Raw genomic sequence first — 16,763 nt, 5'->3', positions numbered from 1 at the left:
GAACATACCAGAAGCCTCTTATGAGGCACAGTCTGATAACTGCATACAGGAGATAAAACTCCACAATGGAATTAATGCCCGCCTAGCAATTCCAAATGGTAATTCTAAATTCCCATGGAGGGAATTAGATATATTTCCACCAATAGAGCATATCAAAAATCAGATGTATGGCTTTTCAGGCGTTTGCTCTATTAACCAGCATTTCGTCTTAGGTCTGACACTAGACTCGTCAGTGGGGTGTGTCAGACCCTACCCACTGATGCTGGGGTGTCTAGTGTCAGACCTAAGACGAAATGCTGGTTAATAGAGCAAACGCGTGAAAAGCCATACATCTAATTTTTTATCTGATCCTTTTATTTTCCGAACAATAATCATCATTTGCAGACGTATCTCCCTCTCAGCCTCAACTACTGCTTTAACCACGCGATGAAATATACGGCCAGCAGTTGTGCGGTAAACGTTAATTAGATCACCGGCAACTGTACTGAAATGTTCCGGTACGAAACACTCGTAAGGCACACAGCAACTGTAATTTCAGAGATACAACAAGATTAAGACAGGAATTCAGCTGTAAGTGATCTCCAAGTAGATTTAGTAGGGAAGTAAAGGATTCCTCCTAAGACGAAAAACGTTCATGAAACTCTCCGTGTGCACATTACATGGCGATCGTCTTTCATTCACTGTAGGCCTATGCACTATTACATTTCCCGTAGTTTTTTGCGTCGAGATCGTCAATATAATCTTAAGTAATCCATAAGCACATTTGAAATGTCTTTCCTCTCATTTACGGCACGATATTGTCATTAGTCAACAAGTCTAAACTTAGCTTACTTAGCTTACTCCATGCGCAATGTGAGAGTAAATTCTAACCTATATTCGTGCGTTATTTACTTCTCTAGTAATATACTACAAGATGGTGTTCTCAACATTTTACTCTTGTAGTAATTTAGTCCAGGAGTATCTGAAAGGACTAAAATACTTCGGAAGTAATTTACTCTCGTATGGAAGTCGTCAAATGCTGACTTGAAAGTATTGGAGGTTCAAATTATTTTTGCAATCTTCGCATTTTCAGTTTAGTCCATTATTAAGCAAATCTTCAAGCTTGCCATTTAAAGGTTATGCAATGATTTTTTTCAAAAACTCTTAAGATAAATTGTGTAATTTTAGTTCTGTGACAGTAAGAATTTCAAGTCTCTATGAACAACACTGATAATTTGGGATAATTTTCATTATTTTATCCATAATTGCATGTAATCAACATGGTTATTTGAAGTTGACAGTTACTTATTCTAAAAATGTTGTGCATACATAAAGACTCAATGCAAAAAGGAAGTCTTTACTAGTTCAATCAACAACACTTTGGATCACGTATTGGAGAGTAATTAATTTTCAGCACATTCAGTACTCTGTTTAACCTTTTCACTGCCGAGTTTTGATGACCAGGCTGGGTTTTTTTTTTTTTTTTTTATGTAAAGAACAATCTCTTTCACAGATACCTATTTACTGATACTATTAATGAAATGGATATTGTCCCCTTAGCCCCGCAACCCTATACAGGGTCAGAGATGAAGTGAGATTATATTTTACACCCTATTTTTATGGCCGGATGCCCTTCCCAGTGCAAACAGTTGAGAAGATAATGAATATGAAATGAGTAATGGTGAACGAAACTGAGTAAGGAAGTGGAAGGAATCGGCTCTGGTTTATGAATAAGAACTGTCCCAATATTTGCTTGGGAGTGTAAAAGGGAAACCACACAAAAAGAAAAAAATCATATTCTCTTAGGACAGCTCACTGTGGGGTTCGAACCCACTCGCCTGCCGAGTGCAGAGCTTGGCTCCATAGACGTAGCATGTTAATACGCGCGACTACTCTGCTCGGTGATACTATTAATGAAATATAATATAAAATTGTTGATTCAAGAACTGGTATTATAATCATTTACATTTGGGTAAAAAAGTATTTATCTGAGGAAGGGGTGACAATTCCGCATGAGGTTCATCATTACCACTTTGTCTCGGACTTTCTTCTAGTTCAATATCACCTCTTATATATTCTCCGTCTTCATTATCAAAATATAGCTCTCCAGAATCACTATTTATGAGGAAACATTCAATTTCTTCGTCAACAAGACATGAATGTCGCCACGATGGCTACACATTAGCGGGAAACATGTTCCACTCCAGCAAAGCTGAAATAACACCAGATCACATTCAAAACACGTGAAATGGAGTGGTATACATTCTGTACAGAACTTCTTTGAGCATTTCCGCAGAATCTCAAAGCATGACATTATATTGCGTTCATTTGTCAGATCAGTGAAGTACACACTGCACCAAAACGTATATATACAGGTTTGGCGGACGAGGCATGGCATTCAATAACGTATATATACGGGTTTGGCCTTGAATGGGTTAAGAGAGATTGGGTAGCACATAATCTTGCTGTGAAATAAGCTTGAGCAATTCTTTATTCTGCTTACAAATTAGTTGGAATATGTCTTTTAAAATATCTGTATAAATATAAAATAAAACTTTGTGGAAGCGAATAAACAGTTGGTTTTTAAAGATGATTGATTGATTGATATAAGACTAGCACTGACTTGAAATCCATTTATTGAAAATGTATGTCATAAAACTTCCATAAAAATAAATGCATTAAATTATTGTTATTGCTTACTTGTCTGTTTTAGAACTGATGACTTTGGAACTAAAAATTAGAACTTTAGTTTGTAATTTATGAAGGGAAGACTGTTAGTTCTTTGCCATGCATGATTCTTTCTATTGTCCCTGCTGCTTTTCAACACTCAATACTTTGAGTAGTCATTGAAAATGAAAGCAGTTGCAAGTAAAGGGGGAGTGCCTTTGAAATATTTTCTCAGTGTTTTCTTCATCCCCCTTTTTGTCATATGTTTCTCTCAGAGGCTAACACCAACACCAGTTCTGGGCTTGAGTCCATCAATGTGATCACCAATGCTTTGGGCTCTCGAGCGGTGAGCTTGCGCGAGATGATGCGGCGAGCAACCGCAGCAGTGCGATCTTCTGGTGAGTTAGAAAGTGAATTTTTGTAGATTGCTGACAGTATAGTCTTATATATAAAATGCCTGAAAATAACAGAATATTTTCCCCCACACTCCCCTGTACTCAGTTTAGTAGTTCTAACATTGCTACAAACTACCCATACCTGTTCGCATGATATTCATGATATATTGTCAAGTTTTGTTCTAGCTGTCAAATAAGAGAAGGATATTATTCTTTAGCATGTACACTGATCAGCCAGAATATTGTGACCGCGTACCTAATAGGCAGTATGTCTACCTTTGGCATGGAAGCAGTGAGGCCTTGGTAAGTTGCTGGAGGGATTTGGCACCACATCTGCACACACAAGTCACCTAATTCCCGTAGATTCCGAGCCGCGAGGGGGATTGGGGGGTGAACTCTGATGCCACGTTCAATCACATCCCAGCTGTTTTCGATCGGATTGCACATCAATTGCAACTCGCCACTGTGTTCCTCGAACTACTCCGCCACACTCCTGGCCTTGTGACATGGCGCATTATCTTGTTCAAAAATTGACAAATGCCATTGTCGTTGGGAAGCATGATCATTATGAGGGGGTGTACGTGATTTGCAACCAGTTTACGATATTTCTCGGCCATCGTGGTGCCTTGCACTAGCTCCACTGGATCCATGGGTGCCCACGTGAATGTTCCCCAGAGCATAATTGAGCTGCTGCCAGCATGTCTCCATCCCGCAGTACAGGTGTCAAGGAACTGTTCCCCTGGAAGATAACGGATTCGCACTCTTCCATCGGCATGATGAAGAAGGTATCAGAATTCATCAAACCATGCATGCTTTGCCACTGCGCCAACGTCCAGTGACAATGGTCACGTATCCATTTCAGTCGTGATGTTAACTGGCAGATGTATGGGTCGTCGGCTGCAGAGGGTTATCCTTAGTGTTCGTTACACTGTGTGTTCAGATACACTTGTACTCTGCCCATCATTAAAGCCTGATGTTAGCTCCGCCACTGTTCGCCACCTGTCCTGTTTTATCAGTCTGCCCAGCCTACGGCGTCCGACGTCTGTAATGATGAGTGGCCGTCCAACCGTTTGACGTTTGGACCTGGTTTAACCTTGGTTTCGCCACTTGTTGAAGACACTCCTTGAAAACCTGCCAAGTCGAGACTCCGGGCCATCACAGTCTGCCCTCGGTCAAGCTCAGATTGTGCACCTTCCCCATTCTACACATGAACAGCACGCTCACTGATTCTATATGCACCGTGAGTGTCTGACCAGTCATTCCTATTCGGGTAACGCTGCTATTGCCAGGACGGGTTTATATTGATAGTAGGTATTTGTCATAATGTTCTGGCTGACAAGTGTATCTTGTGAAGTTTAAATAGGAGTTACAAAAAGAAAGTAATTGCGTTTGTGTAAAACATACCGCATTAATGCTATAGAACGTTCTTGCCTGATAAATGCTTTTTCACTCTGAGCTACCAGGGTGGTTTGCATTGCAGTTTTTTCAAACGATATTTGGAGGCCGACTTTTTCCGCTGTTTCTTTCAGGAGTTCGATCTGGTTTATGGCTGTTGAAACGTCACGAGTTAAGATTGCCAGATCGTCCGCAAATGCCAGGCAGTCTACTGCTAATTTGCCCCTACCAAGAGTGATTGGTTGGTCAATCTTGAGGGCAGACTTCTGTTTGCGCCATTCCTGTATTACCTTTTTCAAGGTCGCAGTTGGAGAGTAGTGGAGAGAGCCCATCTCCCTGTCTTACTCCTGTTTTGATCGGAAAAGGGTCTGAGATTTCCCCCATGAATTTAACCTTAGATTTTGTGTCTGTCAATGTCTCTTTTACAATTGCGAGTGTTTTCCGGTCTAGACCCTGTTCTTTTAATATCTGAAACAATGATTGACGATCAACTGAATCATAGGCCTTTTTGAAATCAACAAAAGTACAAACTACATTTTTGCTACAAATTCTCTGATGCCTTAGGATTAACTTTAGGTTCAAAATTTGCTCTGGACATGAACGGCCTGGTCTGAAACCTGCTTGATATTCTCCAATTTTTGGTTCTAGTTGCTGCTGGGCTCTATCGAGAAGGCACTGAGATAAAATTTTGTAGGCAACAGATACCAATGAGATTCCTCTGTAGTTATTTACATCTGTTCTGTCTCCTTTCTTATGTAAAGGATGAATTAGTGCACTTTTCCAATCTTCTGGAATTTGTTCTGTTTCCCAAATCTCTTGGATGATACCGGTGAATTCTTTTATAGTATTTGGGCCTGCTGATTTGAGAATTTCTGCTATGATCCCATCCTCACCTGCAGCTTTATTCATTTTAAGTCGTTTTATCTGTCTGGTCATTTCTTCTTCAACCGGTGGTACTGAATTTGGGTTTGTGAAGTCAGGTTCCTGCGGTGGAAATCTTTGTGTTGGCTCTGGGCAGTTAAGCAGTTCTTCAAAATACCTTGCAAGTTCGGTGCAGTTTTCTTGATTGTTCAGTGCAAATTGCCCATTTACTTTCATAAAGCAAAGGTTTTGTGGCTGATACCCTGTTAGCTTTGTTTTGAAGTTCTTGTAGAAATTTCGTGTGTGGTTTTTTTCGAAGTCCTTTTCAATTTCCAGTAGTTGATTTTTCTCGAATTTCCTTTTGGTCTGTCGGATTAATTTCGCTGCCTCTTTCCTGACTGCCAAAAACATTTTGTGATTCTTATCGGTCTTTTTGCTGTTCCACTTATTGTATGCATTCTGCCGGGATTGGATGGCTTGTTCACAGTCTGCGTTCCACCAAGGGTGTTTTTTTCTTTTCTGCAGAGGAATCAGTGTTTGTGCTGTTTCAATTAGTTTGGTCTTGAGTTGCTGCCAATTGTTGGACTGCTTTTTCTCTAATTCTTCGGTGAGAGATGGCTGGATCCGACTGGTATCAAATTTCGGAATTATTTGCTTCCTTCTGAACCTTTGGGGTATCAACTGTAGTTTGACTCTTGTCAGATAGTGGTCTGAGTCTATGTTTGCACCCTTCCTTACTTGGACATTCATAATTTCTCTGTGGTTTGGGTACGAAATTGCCACGTGGTCAATTTGAAACTCGCCCAAGAGGGAGTTGGGTGATCTCCATGTCATTTGTTTAGAAGGTTTCTTCCTGAAGCGAGTCGACATGACTATTAATCATGTGGCATTCTCATGGATAATCGGAAGTGTTATTCTGTGGTACAATGGAACGCCGGACTCCATTATTGAAAGGATGTATTCTTGGAACTGCATGCCACATGTTCCCGCGATTAGCCCTCATTGTCGTCGACAGAATAAAACTCACTTCTTGAGAAGTTTTAAGCAACTTACTGCGTGAGGAACTATTTCACTCTACAACAGTATGAATAATGAATCTGAAGATTCTGAAGCTGGCGTGCCGGTTCAGGAATGTGTCGGTGGAAGAAAGTCTAGATACAAGAAGAGAGTAACTGGAAAGCCGACTAGAACTTAAAACGAACCTAATATTAAATGCATGCATGGACTCAAAGACTTGCCCTCAAGTACAGAAGCTAAAACGATGAAACAATGCAAAGCTGCTGAACTCTGCTATAAAGATATCACGGAATTCCATCATCATGTGACTTCTTTAAACAAGATCGATCAAGACAAGTTTCTTTTGAAGTATATGCACATTTCCACACCTCAGCGCAGGGTAGTGAACATTGAAAGTGCTAGGAAGAAGAAAACTGTTTCTGTGAAGTACAGCATTAGGAAGAAAACTGGTGAAATGCTTCCTGTCTGTGCTGCAACTTTTCAAGGAATTTCTGGGATGTCAAAGGACAGATTATCTTACCTGGCTAGTAGGTTTCATCACACTGGGAAGTTACCTAAGGAAAATCGAGGTGGTGACAGAACAGGCAAGGAACACAAGGACATTACGGTTGCCATTAAGAATCACATCAAAAGGTATAAATGCAGAGAGAGCCATCATTGCAGAGGAAAGTCTAAGAGAGGATATTTACCGTCATATCTCTCAGTCAATAAGATGTGGAAGACATTCTGTGAAGAAAGGAAAAGTTCTGGATTGAAACTGTGCTCGCTGTCAAAATACAAGTATATATTCTCTAAGTGCTTCAATCTGTCATTCAAAACTCCTCACACTGATACCTGCTCCACTTGTAAAATTAGTCTAATGAAAATAAAGACAGAAACATGCCTAGAGAAGAAGAATGAACTGAGGACAAGTTATAGATTGCATAAACTTCGTGCAAAGCGGTTTTATCAAATAATGAAAGAAGAAAACCCAGGTGTCATCAAGATATGTTTTGACATGCAACAGAATCAACCAATTCCAAAGTTATCAGTGAGTGAGGTTTTCTATGCTAGACAAGTGTGGTTATACAATCTGTGCATCATGATTCACTCAAAGGAGCAGAGAAAGGAAGACATATTTTTCTATACTTGGCTAGAAACAGAATCTTCAAGAGGTTGCAACCAAGTTGCTTCGGCTTTATTGGACTTTCTTTTTAACCTGGAAAAGAAACTGCACAAAGATAGCCCTACCACGATACATTTATTCTCAGACTCTTGTAGCAGTCAAAACAAAAACAGTGTCACACTTACTGCTTTCTTACATTTCTTCCCTATTCGGGGACACAGCTACATGGCTCCAGACAGAGTGTTCGGTAGAATTGAGAAATCTTACAGAAGACAGGAAAACCTACTGTCTCCCAAACAATACTATGATATCTTAGAGAAGCATGGCACCCTTAAAATTCTGAGCAGGGACTGGGAAATCAAAGATCTAAAAGAGAGTTCACAGAAGGTACTACGATTTAGGTTGCCATTTAAAATGAATAGTCAACGTGTTATCACATATAATAAGAGACATAAGAGTCTCCGTATCAGTACAGGATACCTACTTCGCATACCCAGTGGAAGTTGAAGTTCTGAAAATGAAATCCAGCCATGAAGTATTGCTAAAATCCTCTGTTTTACCAAAGAAAAATATGGTGAGCAAAGAAAAGAAGAAAGATGTTCAAGCTCTGTTGAAGTTTTTTGAAATACCGGATGATGCTGTGGATTTCTACAGGGTCGTGTTAGAAGACAAGTAACAGCCTTCTGATGGCTAAGTGTTTTGATGAGTTCTAGGAGCAGACTTTTTTTTTTGTAAGACGTGAATTTAACCTGCGTGATATTAATGTGTTCATTCATTACAATAGGATTGATATTATAGATTAATACCTTATTTTGTTTTATGTTACACTGCTTGATGCTCAGTATATTAGAATCTAATAATATTATGTAATCTTACAATACCAAGTAGCCTATATTAAAACATGTATGACAATGGAACTCCAAAATAAATAAATAAATAAATAAATTTTCAAAAAATATTGTTCAAAAAATAACAAAAATAAAAATAAGTAAATAATTCCATAAACAAAAGTATATCATTCAGTTAGGCTATTAATGTGAAGTTCCATTTTACCAGAATATTTGCATATATCGACTTTTGAAAAAACTTGAGAAAATTATCTTCTAATCTTACCTCATCCACCTTAAGTTTCAACAAGTTCTATTCAGACATCGTGCTTGTCTCTATTAGAACTAACATCGACGAAAATTTGAAATGTTTCATGCATATGCTTCTAAGTGGAAATAAAAAAACACATTTCCCGAAAAATGATGTTTGCTGCAAATGTCGAGTTTTGAAAAAAACGCTCTTCAATTCAGCATGCTCTGTTAGCTGCTACTACTACCGTGTCATCGGCTGAACCTTCACGTTATTTTAGGGAGGTCTTCTACGAGCTCGATGCCAAATTCTTTATGTACAGTATTTTCATGGTAGTTCTTCAAGTGCAAAGTCGGTAGCTAAGTGAATGTGAAGCTGGAGAAAGAAACACCTCTTGTAAAAGACTGTTTATGGGTATAGGTATTGCTTTATGCTCCTACTTTCAGTTCCTGGTCTGTTGCCTTACTGAAGAGGTAATACGATCCGTCTCAGTTTAAATGGGAAGGGAAGTATCTGTAGTGTCTTTTCTATGTGTAAATTGCCAGTTAAATGAAAGACCTTCAAATATCCAAAAACACTATTCACCCGTTAATCTTTCCTTCATTTGGCAGTATTCAGGATGCCATCTAAAAATGCAATGTTAATGCATACCTGCCGAGTATTCCTGTTTTTCCGAAAAATGTACGGATTTTGAGTGTGTGTTACGGTTGTACGGATGAACGGCGTTATTGTACGGATTTTGAATATCCGCACTTGTTTTCGCTTTCTGTTGTCAAATCGGATTTGACTTTTGATGGTAACTGGTAATAGGAGATGCAGTGTTTGAAATTCAACCAGCAAATGTATCGATATTCACATTATCAATTATGACTGTGCTCTTTTCACCAGTTCGACCTCAACTGCTACTTCATTCAATGAGATGTTCCCAAACAAGTAACAGGCTGTGAATTTATATACAACAACTTTAGTAACTGCATCGTGCTTCATAGCAGCTGAAAGGCTTTGTGTGTGGGTGAGAGTAACATTGGCGGTAGTTCTGAAACTTGTGGAATTCTGTGACGAATTTGTGAACGATTGAGTATTTTTAGTGGTGTTCATAATGAGTTCAACTAAGAAACTATATTATCACTCTTTCAGGCAGGCATGTTCTGCTGAATTTTCTTGTTTTGTACGATCACGGAAAGGCGAAACATGCACATTCTGATCCATGTACTTGTGTGATATAAACGTTTCTCACAGAGGAAGAACAGAATTAGTAAATCACATTAAATCTGTTAAACACATCTTCAATACAAAATTTAAGGATGGCAGTCAGAAAATTAATTTGTTTTTTTTACCTCTTCTGGAGCCGACCTTAATATAGTAAGAGCGTAATGCTTGTTCACTTAATTTTTAATTGAACATAATATCCCATTAGCTACTGCCGATCATTGTGGTGCTGTTTCGGAAAATGTTTTCAGGTTCAGAAATTACAAAAATAATAGGGCTGTGGACATACAAAAACCACGCACATTTTGAAAGAATTGACTACAGATTCAAGAAGTGAACTCGTTGGTTACATGTAACGTGAACGGTTTTCTTTAGCTACAGATGGGCACAATGATAGTAATGCTAAGCTTTACCTGCTGCTGTTTCAAGGGAAGCACAGTGATCTGTCTTCGTACTGGGTTGCTCATGCCATTTGATTAACTTGGCTGCTGAGAAAGGTGCAAGCAGTTTGCCTGTTACAATTGATAAACTATTAGTTGACATCTTCTATTATTTGAAAACAGTTGTAAGAGAAATTCCAAAAGCTTCACAACAAGGAAACGAAGAAGATATTGATAGCTATCGTTAGGAAGTTGTCTGCAGAGGCTGTTACAGCACTGGGATCCACTACTTGGTTTCTTTAAAGATCAGGTGCTTGTTAATGCTCACTGTGCATCAACTATTAGTTTAACATAATTTACGATCCCAAAAGCCAAGCTTCGTAGTTCCAAAGACCATGAAAAGAAGAAAGCTACTGAGTCAGAATTGGTCGTTGCCAAGAGATTTGCATGTATCTCAAAATCTGACACTCCTGTGCTAAAGAATAATGAACTACTAGAACTAATGACGAAGCTGTTAAAGCAGCTGCTTTCCATATTTGTTAAACCAAAAGTGATCAAATGTTCCCTTTTATTAAAAGTTGCATACCATTCTATTGAGAATCAGAGACAATGATGAGCTAGTCATTGGCGTTGAGACAATGAACTTGGTGTAAAAACTTCATGATAGAGATCAACATTCTTTTCATCTGCCAGGGGTTACTTCTGCAGAGCATGTGATTATAATATTAACAAGTTCTCTCTTAATGACAAAGTACTGAAACATGCAAAGGTTGCAGATGTTTCAAAAATTGAAGATGTCCACTTTTCTTATGTAGAATTCTTTATAGACAGATTTTCATCTTTGCTGCTGAGGAAGGAAAGTGAGTCAATTGAGGATGCAATGAATGTGCTTCAGAACCAATTTGTAGTTCTTCAGATTGATGACTGTGCTACTGTTAAGATTGAGAATCTGACAGATGATGCCAAATGGGCTCGCTTGATAAACATTCGTGCAGCTGATGGTGTTCCTAAGTATGATAGGATATCCAGGCTGATGCTTTTTGTTCTGACTCTACCGCACAGCAATGCTGAATGTGAACGTGTGTTCAGCTGGGTGGAAAAGAACCAAAATTGGTTTAAGTCCTTGATGTCAAATGAAGTTCTGGATTCTATTTCTGTTTTGAAAACCAGAAGTACTGGTCATTGTTATTTGAATAATTTTCCTCCTTAATTTCTGAAGAAAGCTAAGTAAGCAACTCATCTCCATCTGTCCTCTCCAACCTGTGATGGATAATAGCGTGCATACAGTGTCGTGTAGTTGGGCCAACATTGTAGTTCATTAACCTTTGACTTCAGATGCAGAGATATCTTCTAATCACAGAGAATGTCTGTGACCTGCTGCCATTTAAGCCAGACTATGTTTACTGGAGCTCCTGCATTTTGAAGCATGTCACAATCTGCTGGCAAGTGAGAACCTAGGTATCTGAAGATGCAGGACTTTGCAAGAGAAATTCCATTGCCCGGAATTGTACCATCACTATGGGTACTACGTTCCAGGTATTCAATCTTAGAGAGGTTAAGCCGCAGTCCGTATGTATCTGGTCTTTCTTTCCACTGGTTGATAAGTTGTTCCAAGCCTGTTCCAGAAGTCGCTAGCCAGTATAATATCAGCAAAAAGCAGAGTCCATGCCAGCAGTCACATAGTCCATGCAGAGACTGAATAACAACAGTGTTAAAGCTTAACATTAATAGCCACCCAGTTAATGTTAAACAACTGGGTGACACATTGGACCGAACTTGTGGTGTTATAAAGGAGTTGTTCCCAGCAAACATAAGCCTCAGGAATACCACGGGACCAAAACGAGTACCAGATTGGTTTTTGTGGGATATGGTTGAATGCCTTTTCTATGTCCGGAAATGACATGTAGATTTTTTTCTTCCCAAGTACGTATTGACAGTGTGAATTACATCAGTTGTTACAAAACCCTGTTGTGTGTTGATATGATTTTTTTCCATTTTTGTTGTTATATTTCTCCCGATCTGGTGTCCTTATATGAAGTAATGTGACCAAAAAAGGGATCATCTTCTTCTGTATAGTCTGTGATGGGCTCCAGTTCTCTGTACATCACTTCATTTGACACTATCCACCATTGTCTATCTTTTTTATATATTTTTTAAATTTATACACGTGCTTGCTATTCTCTCTACTTTTAGGTTTTTGTCGATTCTGTTTCTCGAGTTTGGCTTCTGTATATCACCTCTGGTTGAACTCCCAGTCTTGTAATGCTTTAATTTTTTTTTTAAAGATAGACTGTTTTTATTGTATGCAGACTGTTTTTGTATTAATTTTTTACCTTTTATCATTTTATTAGTTCTTTCTTGCTTTGCAGGTTTCTCTTCCAAGTTGCATGTTATAATTTCTCCTAGGTATTTAAATCGTTTCACTGCCTGTCTGGTAGCAATGATCGTTAAGGCGTTGCAAGTGTGGTTAGGCGGTTGATGTCCCTTTTAAATATAAAAATTTCATAATGTTCCGTTCCATATTGAAATGTATCACAATGAAATTGAATTAATAAATAAGGTAGTTCAACCTATTCAATAGGTTATTATTTCAATTTCATGCCCCTTTTGTCAAAAAAAAAGTCATCATCAGAATGTTGGCCGGCAGGGTAGGGGAGGTGGCGGTATACAATTTATAATCACTAGATGGTGTGCCAAGAGTCTGGATTAAATTTCAAACCTCTCCTCAGTGCTCATATGGAGTGAGGGCAAATGATGCTGTTGGTGATTCATCCGTCGGATGAAGACATTGAACCTTGAGCTGACCCCTTGGTGCTATTCGACAGGATTAGGCTATGTGCCGGCATTGGGTTTCATCCTCTCCCTTCCTTCTATCATATACCACGTCATTCATTTCATCTCGTGAATTTCTCTGATGAGGTTGACGTCATGTCACCTCATACCCAATCCTGTTGAGAAATGGGACAATGGTTGGACAGACAAACAAAACCATTTAAATTGTTTCACCATTTTTACTTTCCTGCATTTTATGTGGTTTATATTAGTGGACCTGCTACCATTATCCCACTTTTCAAATGATACCTGGAGTCCTATTTTTTGTGCTGTATTTTGTAGACTTACTTGATTTCTGGCTTCTTGAATGTTACAGACCATTATTCTCGTCATTATTCCGTATTGAAGAATAGCTAATCACAAAGTTTATACAAGGAGTAATTTTAATACCACCTATTCAGTACAATGTATTCCACTATTGTGTGGTTAAATACACATGGAAATTACCAGAAATTTGAAGGGTACATGTTTCGACCACTGTTTATTGGGCATCATCAGCCTCAATCAATCTTAACACACATGGTCTAAGGAGTCATAATAAATTACATAAAACGTATTGAAGAATATTTACAAGTGTTAATACTGTGGATGCAAAATGTTTACAGTACAAAAATATTGAATAAAACAGACCTTATGCTAAAATCACTTTGAAAAATTGAAATGTTCGTCTAAAAGTAACTGTCGCACATTATTTTTTAAAAAATAATCTATGTCTGACACTGAAATGGATTGTTTTGATAAAAAGCTTGAACAATATATATTACATTTGGAAAACAGAATATAAAAAATAAGGCGTTACAGGACAAGAACGAGGCGGTTAAAAGATACAGTATTTGCCCATGTTTGACGCCAAAATTTAAAATAAGGATGAAAATATGTAGTCGAATTGGAGGTGGTATAGATTAAGACGTCTTGGAAAGTTGGATAAAAATCACAGTATGTCGTGAAGTGCTAAAAACCATTGAAGAATTTGCCATAAAGGCTGCTAAAAATATCCAATTAAAAGAAGGTAGGTTGGACGACAATTTCGTGTAACCAGAAAATGTAGCGAAATTATGGAAAAATTAAACAATATCGACCCTAACCTGAGTTTTACTAAGGAAGATGAAGACAACAAGGGTTCCTTAAATTTTCTAGACATAACAGTTACACGAACCAATAACGCTTTTGAATTTCAAATATATAGAAAGCCTACACATTCTCCAATGACTATAAATAATTCCTCATTACACCCTGGCTCCCAGAAACAAGCATCTTTTCATAGTTTAATTTATAGAGCACTAAGAATCCCTCTTTTCCCTACTAACTTAAGGAATGAGTTGAACTACATAAGAAACCTAGCCAGACTTAATGGGTTTAAGGTTGAGATGGTAAACCGCTTAATTCACAAAATCGAAAATAAGTAATCCACGAAGCTCATACCCGACAAACCAAAAAGACCTAAGTACACCACTTTCACTTATAGTAGCCCAATAGTCCACCAAATTGCGAATACATTCAGTAAATATAATATGAACATAGCCTTTCGAACAATTAACACAATTCAAAACATGTTTTTTAATCATAATAAGATTAATTACGACAATAATAGATTTTTGGGTTCAGGAGTTTATTAACATGTTCTCAATGTGAAAAATCTTATGTTGGACGGACTGAGTGTAGCTTTTATATAAGGTACATGGAACATTTCAATGCCGAAAAACATAATAAATACTCGGCAATGAGCACCCACATGAAGGAAACTGGACACTAGTTCACTACAATAGAAAAAGATCTCACAATAATCAGGAATACAGGCAAAGGTAAACTTTTGAATGAATTAGAGAGTATTTACATTTTCTTGGACAGGATATATAATAACGATCGTAATCTTAATGACGACACGGAAGTCAGAAGTCCGCTACATATTTTAATGCCTAAGTTATTAAATACGGTCAACCCAAACCATAGTAAAGTCCCTCAGATATTTAAACCCTTAGAATTAAAGACTCCATCTAGTTCGTTAGATACTGACCCCGCATCCGGGAGATAGTAGGTTCGAATCCCACTATCGGCAGCCCTGAAGATGGTTTTCCGTGGTTTCCCATTTTCACACCAGGCAAATGCTGGGGCTGTACCTTAATTAAGGCCACGGCCGCTTCCTTCCAACTCCTAGGCCTTTCCTATCCCATCGTCGCCATAAGACCTATCTGTGTCGGTGCGACGTAAAGCCCCTAGCAAAAAAAAGATACTGACCCCATAGTTGCTCTTTCAAATAATGCCCCTCCTATACTGACAACACATGAGGCTCCGTCTACCGATACCCCCTCTTCCCCTCTGCATTCCCCAGCAACTCCACAGCGTCGATACTACACTGGAAGTAGGCACTTCAAACAGACTAATGCTGCAGATACATTAGGACATAAGTTACATCTTGAGAATAAGTAAGTACACACTATTCAACATATAGTTTTCAGTGATATACTCTCGGCCTAATTTCAGTCCGACTCGTTGGCTGAATGGTCAGCGTACTGAGCTTCGGTTCAGAGGGTCCCGGGTTCGATTCCCGGCGGGGTCGGGGATTTTAATCGCTTCTGATTAATTCTTCTGGCTTGGGGACTGGGTGTTTGTGTCCGTCCCAACACTCTCCTCTTCATATTCACACAACACACTACACTACCAACCACCACAGAAACACGCAATACTGATTACATCCCTCTATATAGGGTTGGCGTCAGGAAGGGCGTCCGGCCGTAAAACAGGGCCAAATCCACATGTGCGACACAGATCGCACCCGCGACCCCACAGGTGTGGGAAAAGCGGTAGGAAAAGAAGAAGAAGACTCTCGGCCTAATTTCCTGTCGTCAAGTTAGTTTTCCGTTTCATTCCCGATTGACAACATTGTTTACTATGGACATCCACGTCTACATAGGCATTTTCTGGTTACATGAAATTGTCGTCCAACCTACCTTCTTTTAATTGGATATTTTTAGCAGCATTTACGGCAAATTCTTCAATTCTTCAGTCTTCAAATGTCTGTGTTAATCTAGTGCCTGTCGTTTATTATGATCACTTCGGGATGTAGATAATCTGATCACATTACTCAGTTGATAATAAAGAAATAAAGCCACAGAGCTAGTTGCAATAGAGAATTGTGTAGCTGTTACATCACTTCTCAGAGGCTTGCAGACTGAACTGTGAAAGGCATTCAGGGTTATCAGATATGCTTTACTCCGCACAATCCATTGTTTGCTATGTGCCGGTCAAGGTCAGGAGGGGAAAGATAAACCATACAACAGTAACACGAACATGTGTAAGAAGTTCATTACTTCATTCTCTTCACATTTTTGGCACTTGTTCTGAAATTATTTATAGATTGCCTAGTTCACTTTGAGGAATGTGGGTAATTTCCTGATGAAAATTATGCTTCGGTTCTTGTGTGTTGTGCAGGTTCTTCTTGTACAAAAGATTTTTTAAAATTTTCCTTGGTGGTAATAATCACAGGCAGATAAATTGGAGGACCAATGGAGCCACAGATCCCTAATAATAACTGTTACCAAGTTTTCGTGGATCACAGAGTGGTGAAAGAAGGTGCTGGTTTGAATGGGTCTATCTACGATAGTCAAAGATTAATTTAAAACTTTAAAATAAAGGTTATATTTCTTTTCAGATATTAAATTTTAACAAACAACAAGATTTCAGGTACAGGGGTAATTTTGTATAAATTACAAAAACAGAAAAACCTAGAAAAGGTTAGTTACAAAATTCGAGCTTCCAGTTCCCTATTTACAAGGTCCCTACATCACCTCTGTTGCGTTTGGACGGATAGACAAGGAGAGGAATCTCCCAATTTCTTTTAGAGGATAT

The 16,763-nt window shown here is 38.6% G+C and overlaps 1 protein-coding gene across 4 annotated transcripts in view; it reads left to right on the top strand.

The window, feature by feature from the left end:
* hyd (E3 ubiquitin-protein ligase hyd) overlaps positions 1-16,763 on the top strand; it is a 544,651-nt gene that overhangs the window by 209,096 nt on the left and 318,792 nt on the right. For all 4 annotated transcript variants that reach the window (XM_067158035.2, XM_067158036.2, XM_067158034.2 and 1 more), the window contains exon 16: positions 2,922-3,044. In XM_067158035.2, coding sequence (XP_067014136.2) covers positions 2,922-3,044 — 123 coding nt within the window. The remainder of the gene's footprint in view (positions 1-2,921; positions 3,045-16,763) is intronic.

The sequence above is a fragment of the Anabrus simplex genome, chromosome 14 (assembly GCF_040414725.1).
Source record: "Anabrus simplex isolate iqAnaSimp1 chromosome 14, ASM4041472v1, whole genome shotgun sequence".
Lineage (NCBI taxonomy): Eukaryota > Metazoa > Arthropoda > Insecta > Orthoptera > Tettigoniidae > Anabrus > Anabrus simplex.
This window is presented reverse-complemented; position numbering and strand designations above follow the sequence as displayed.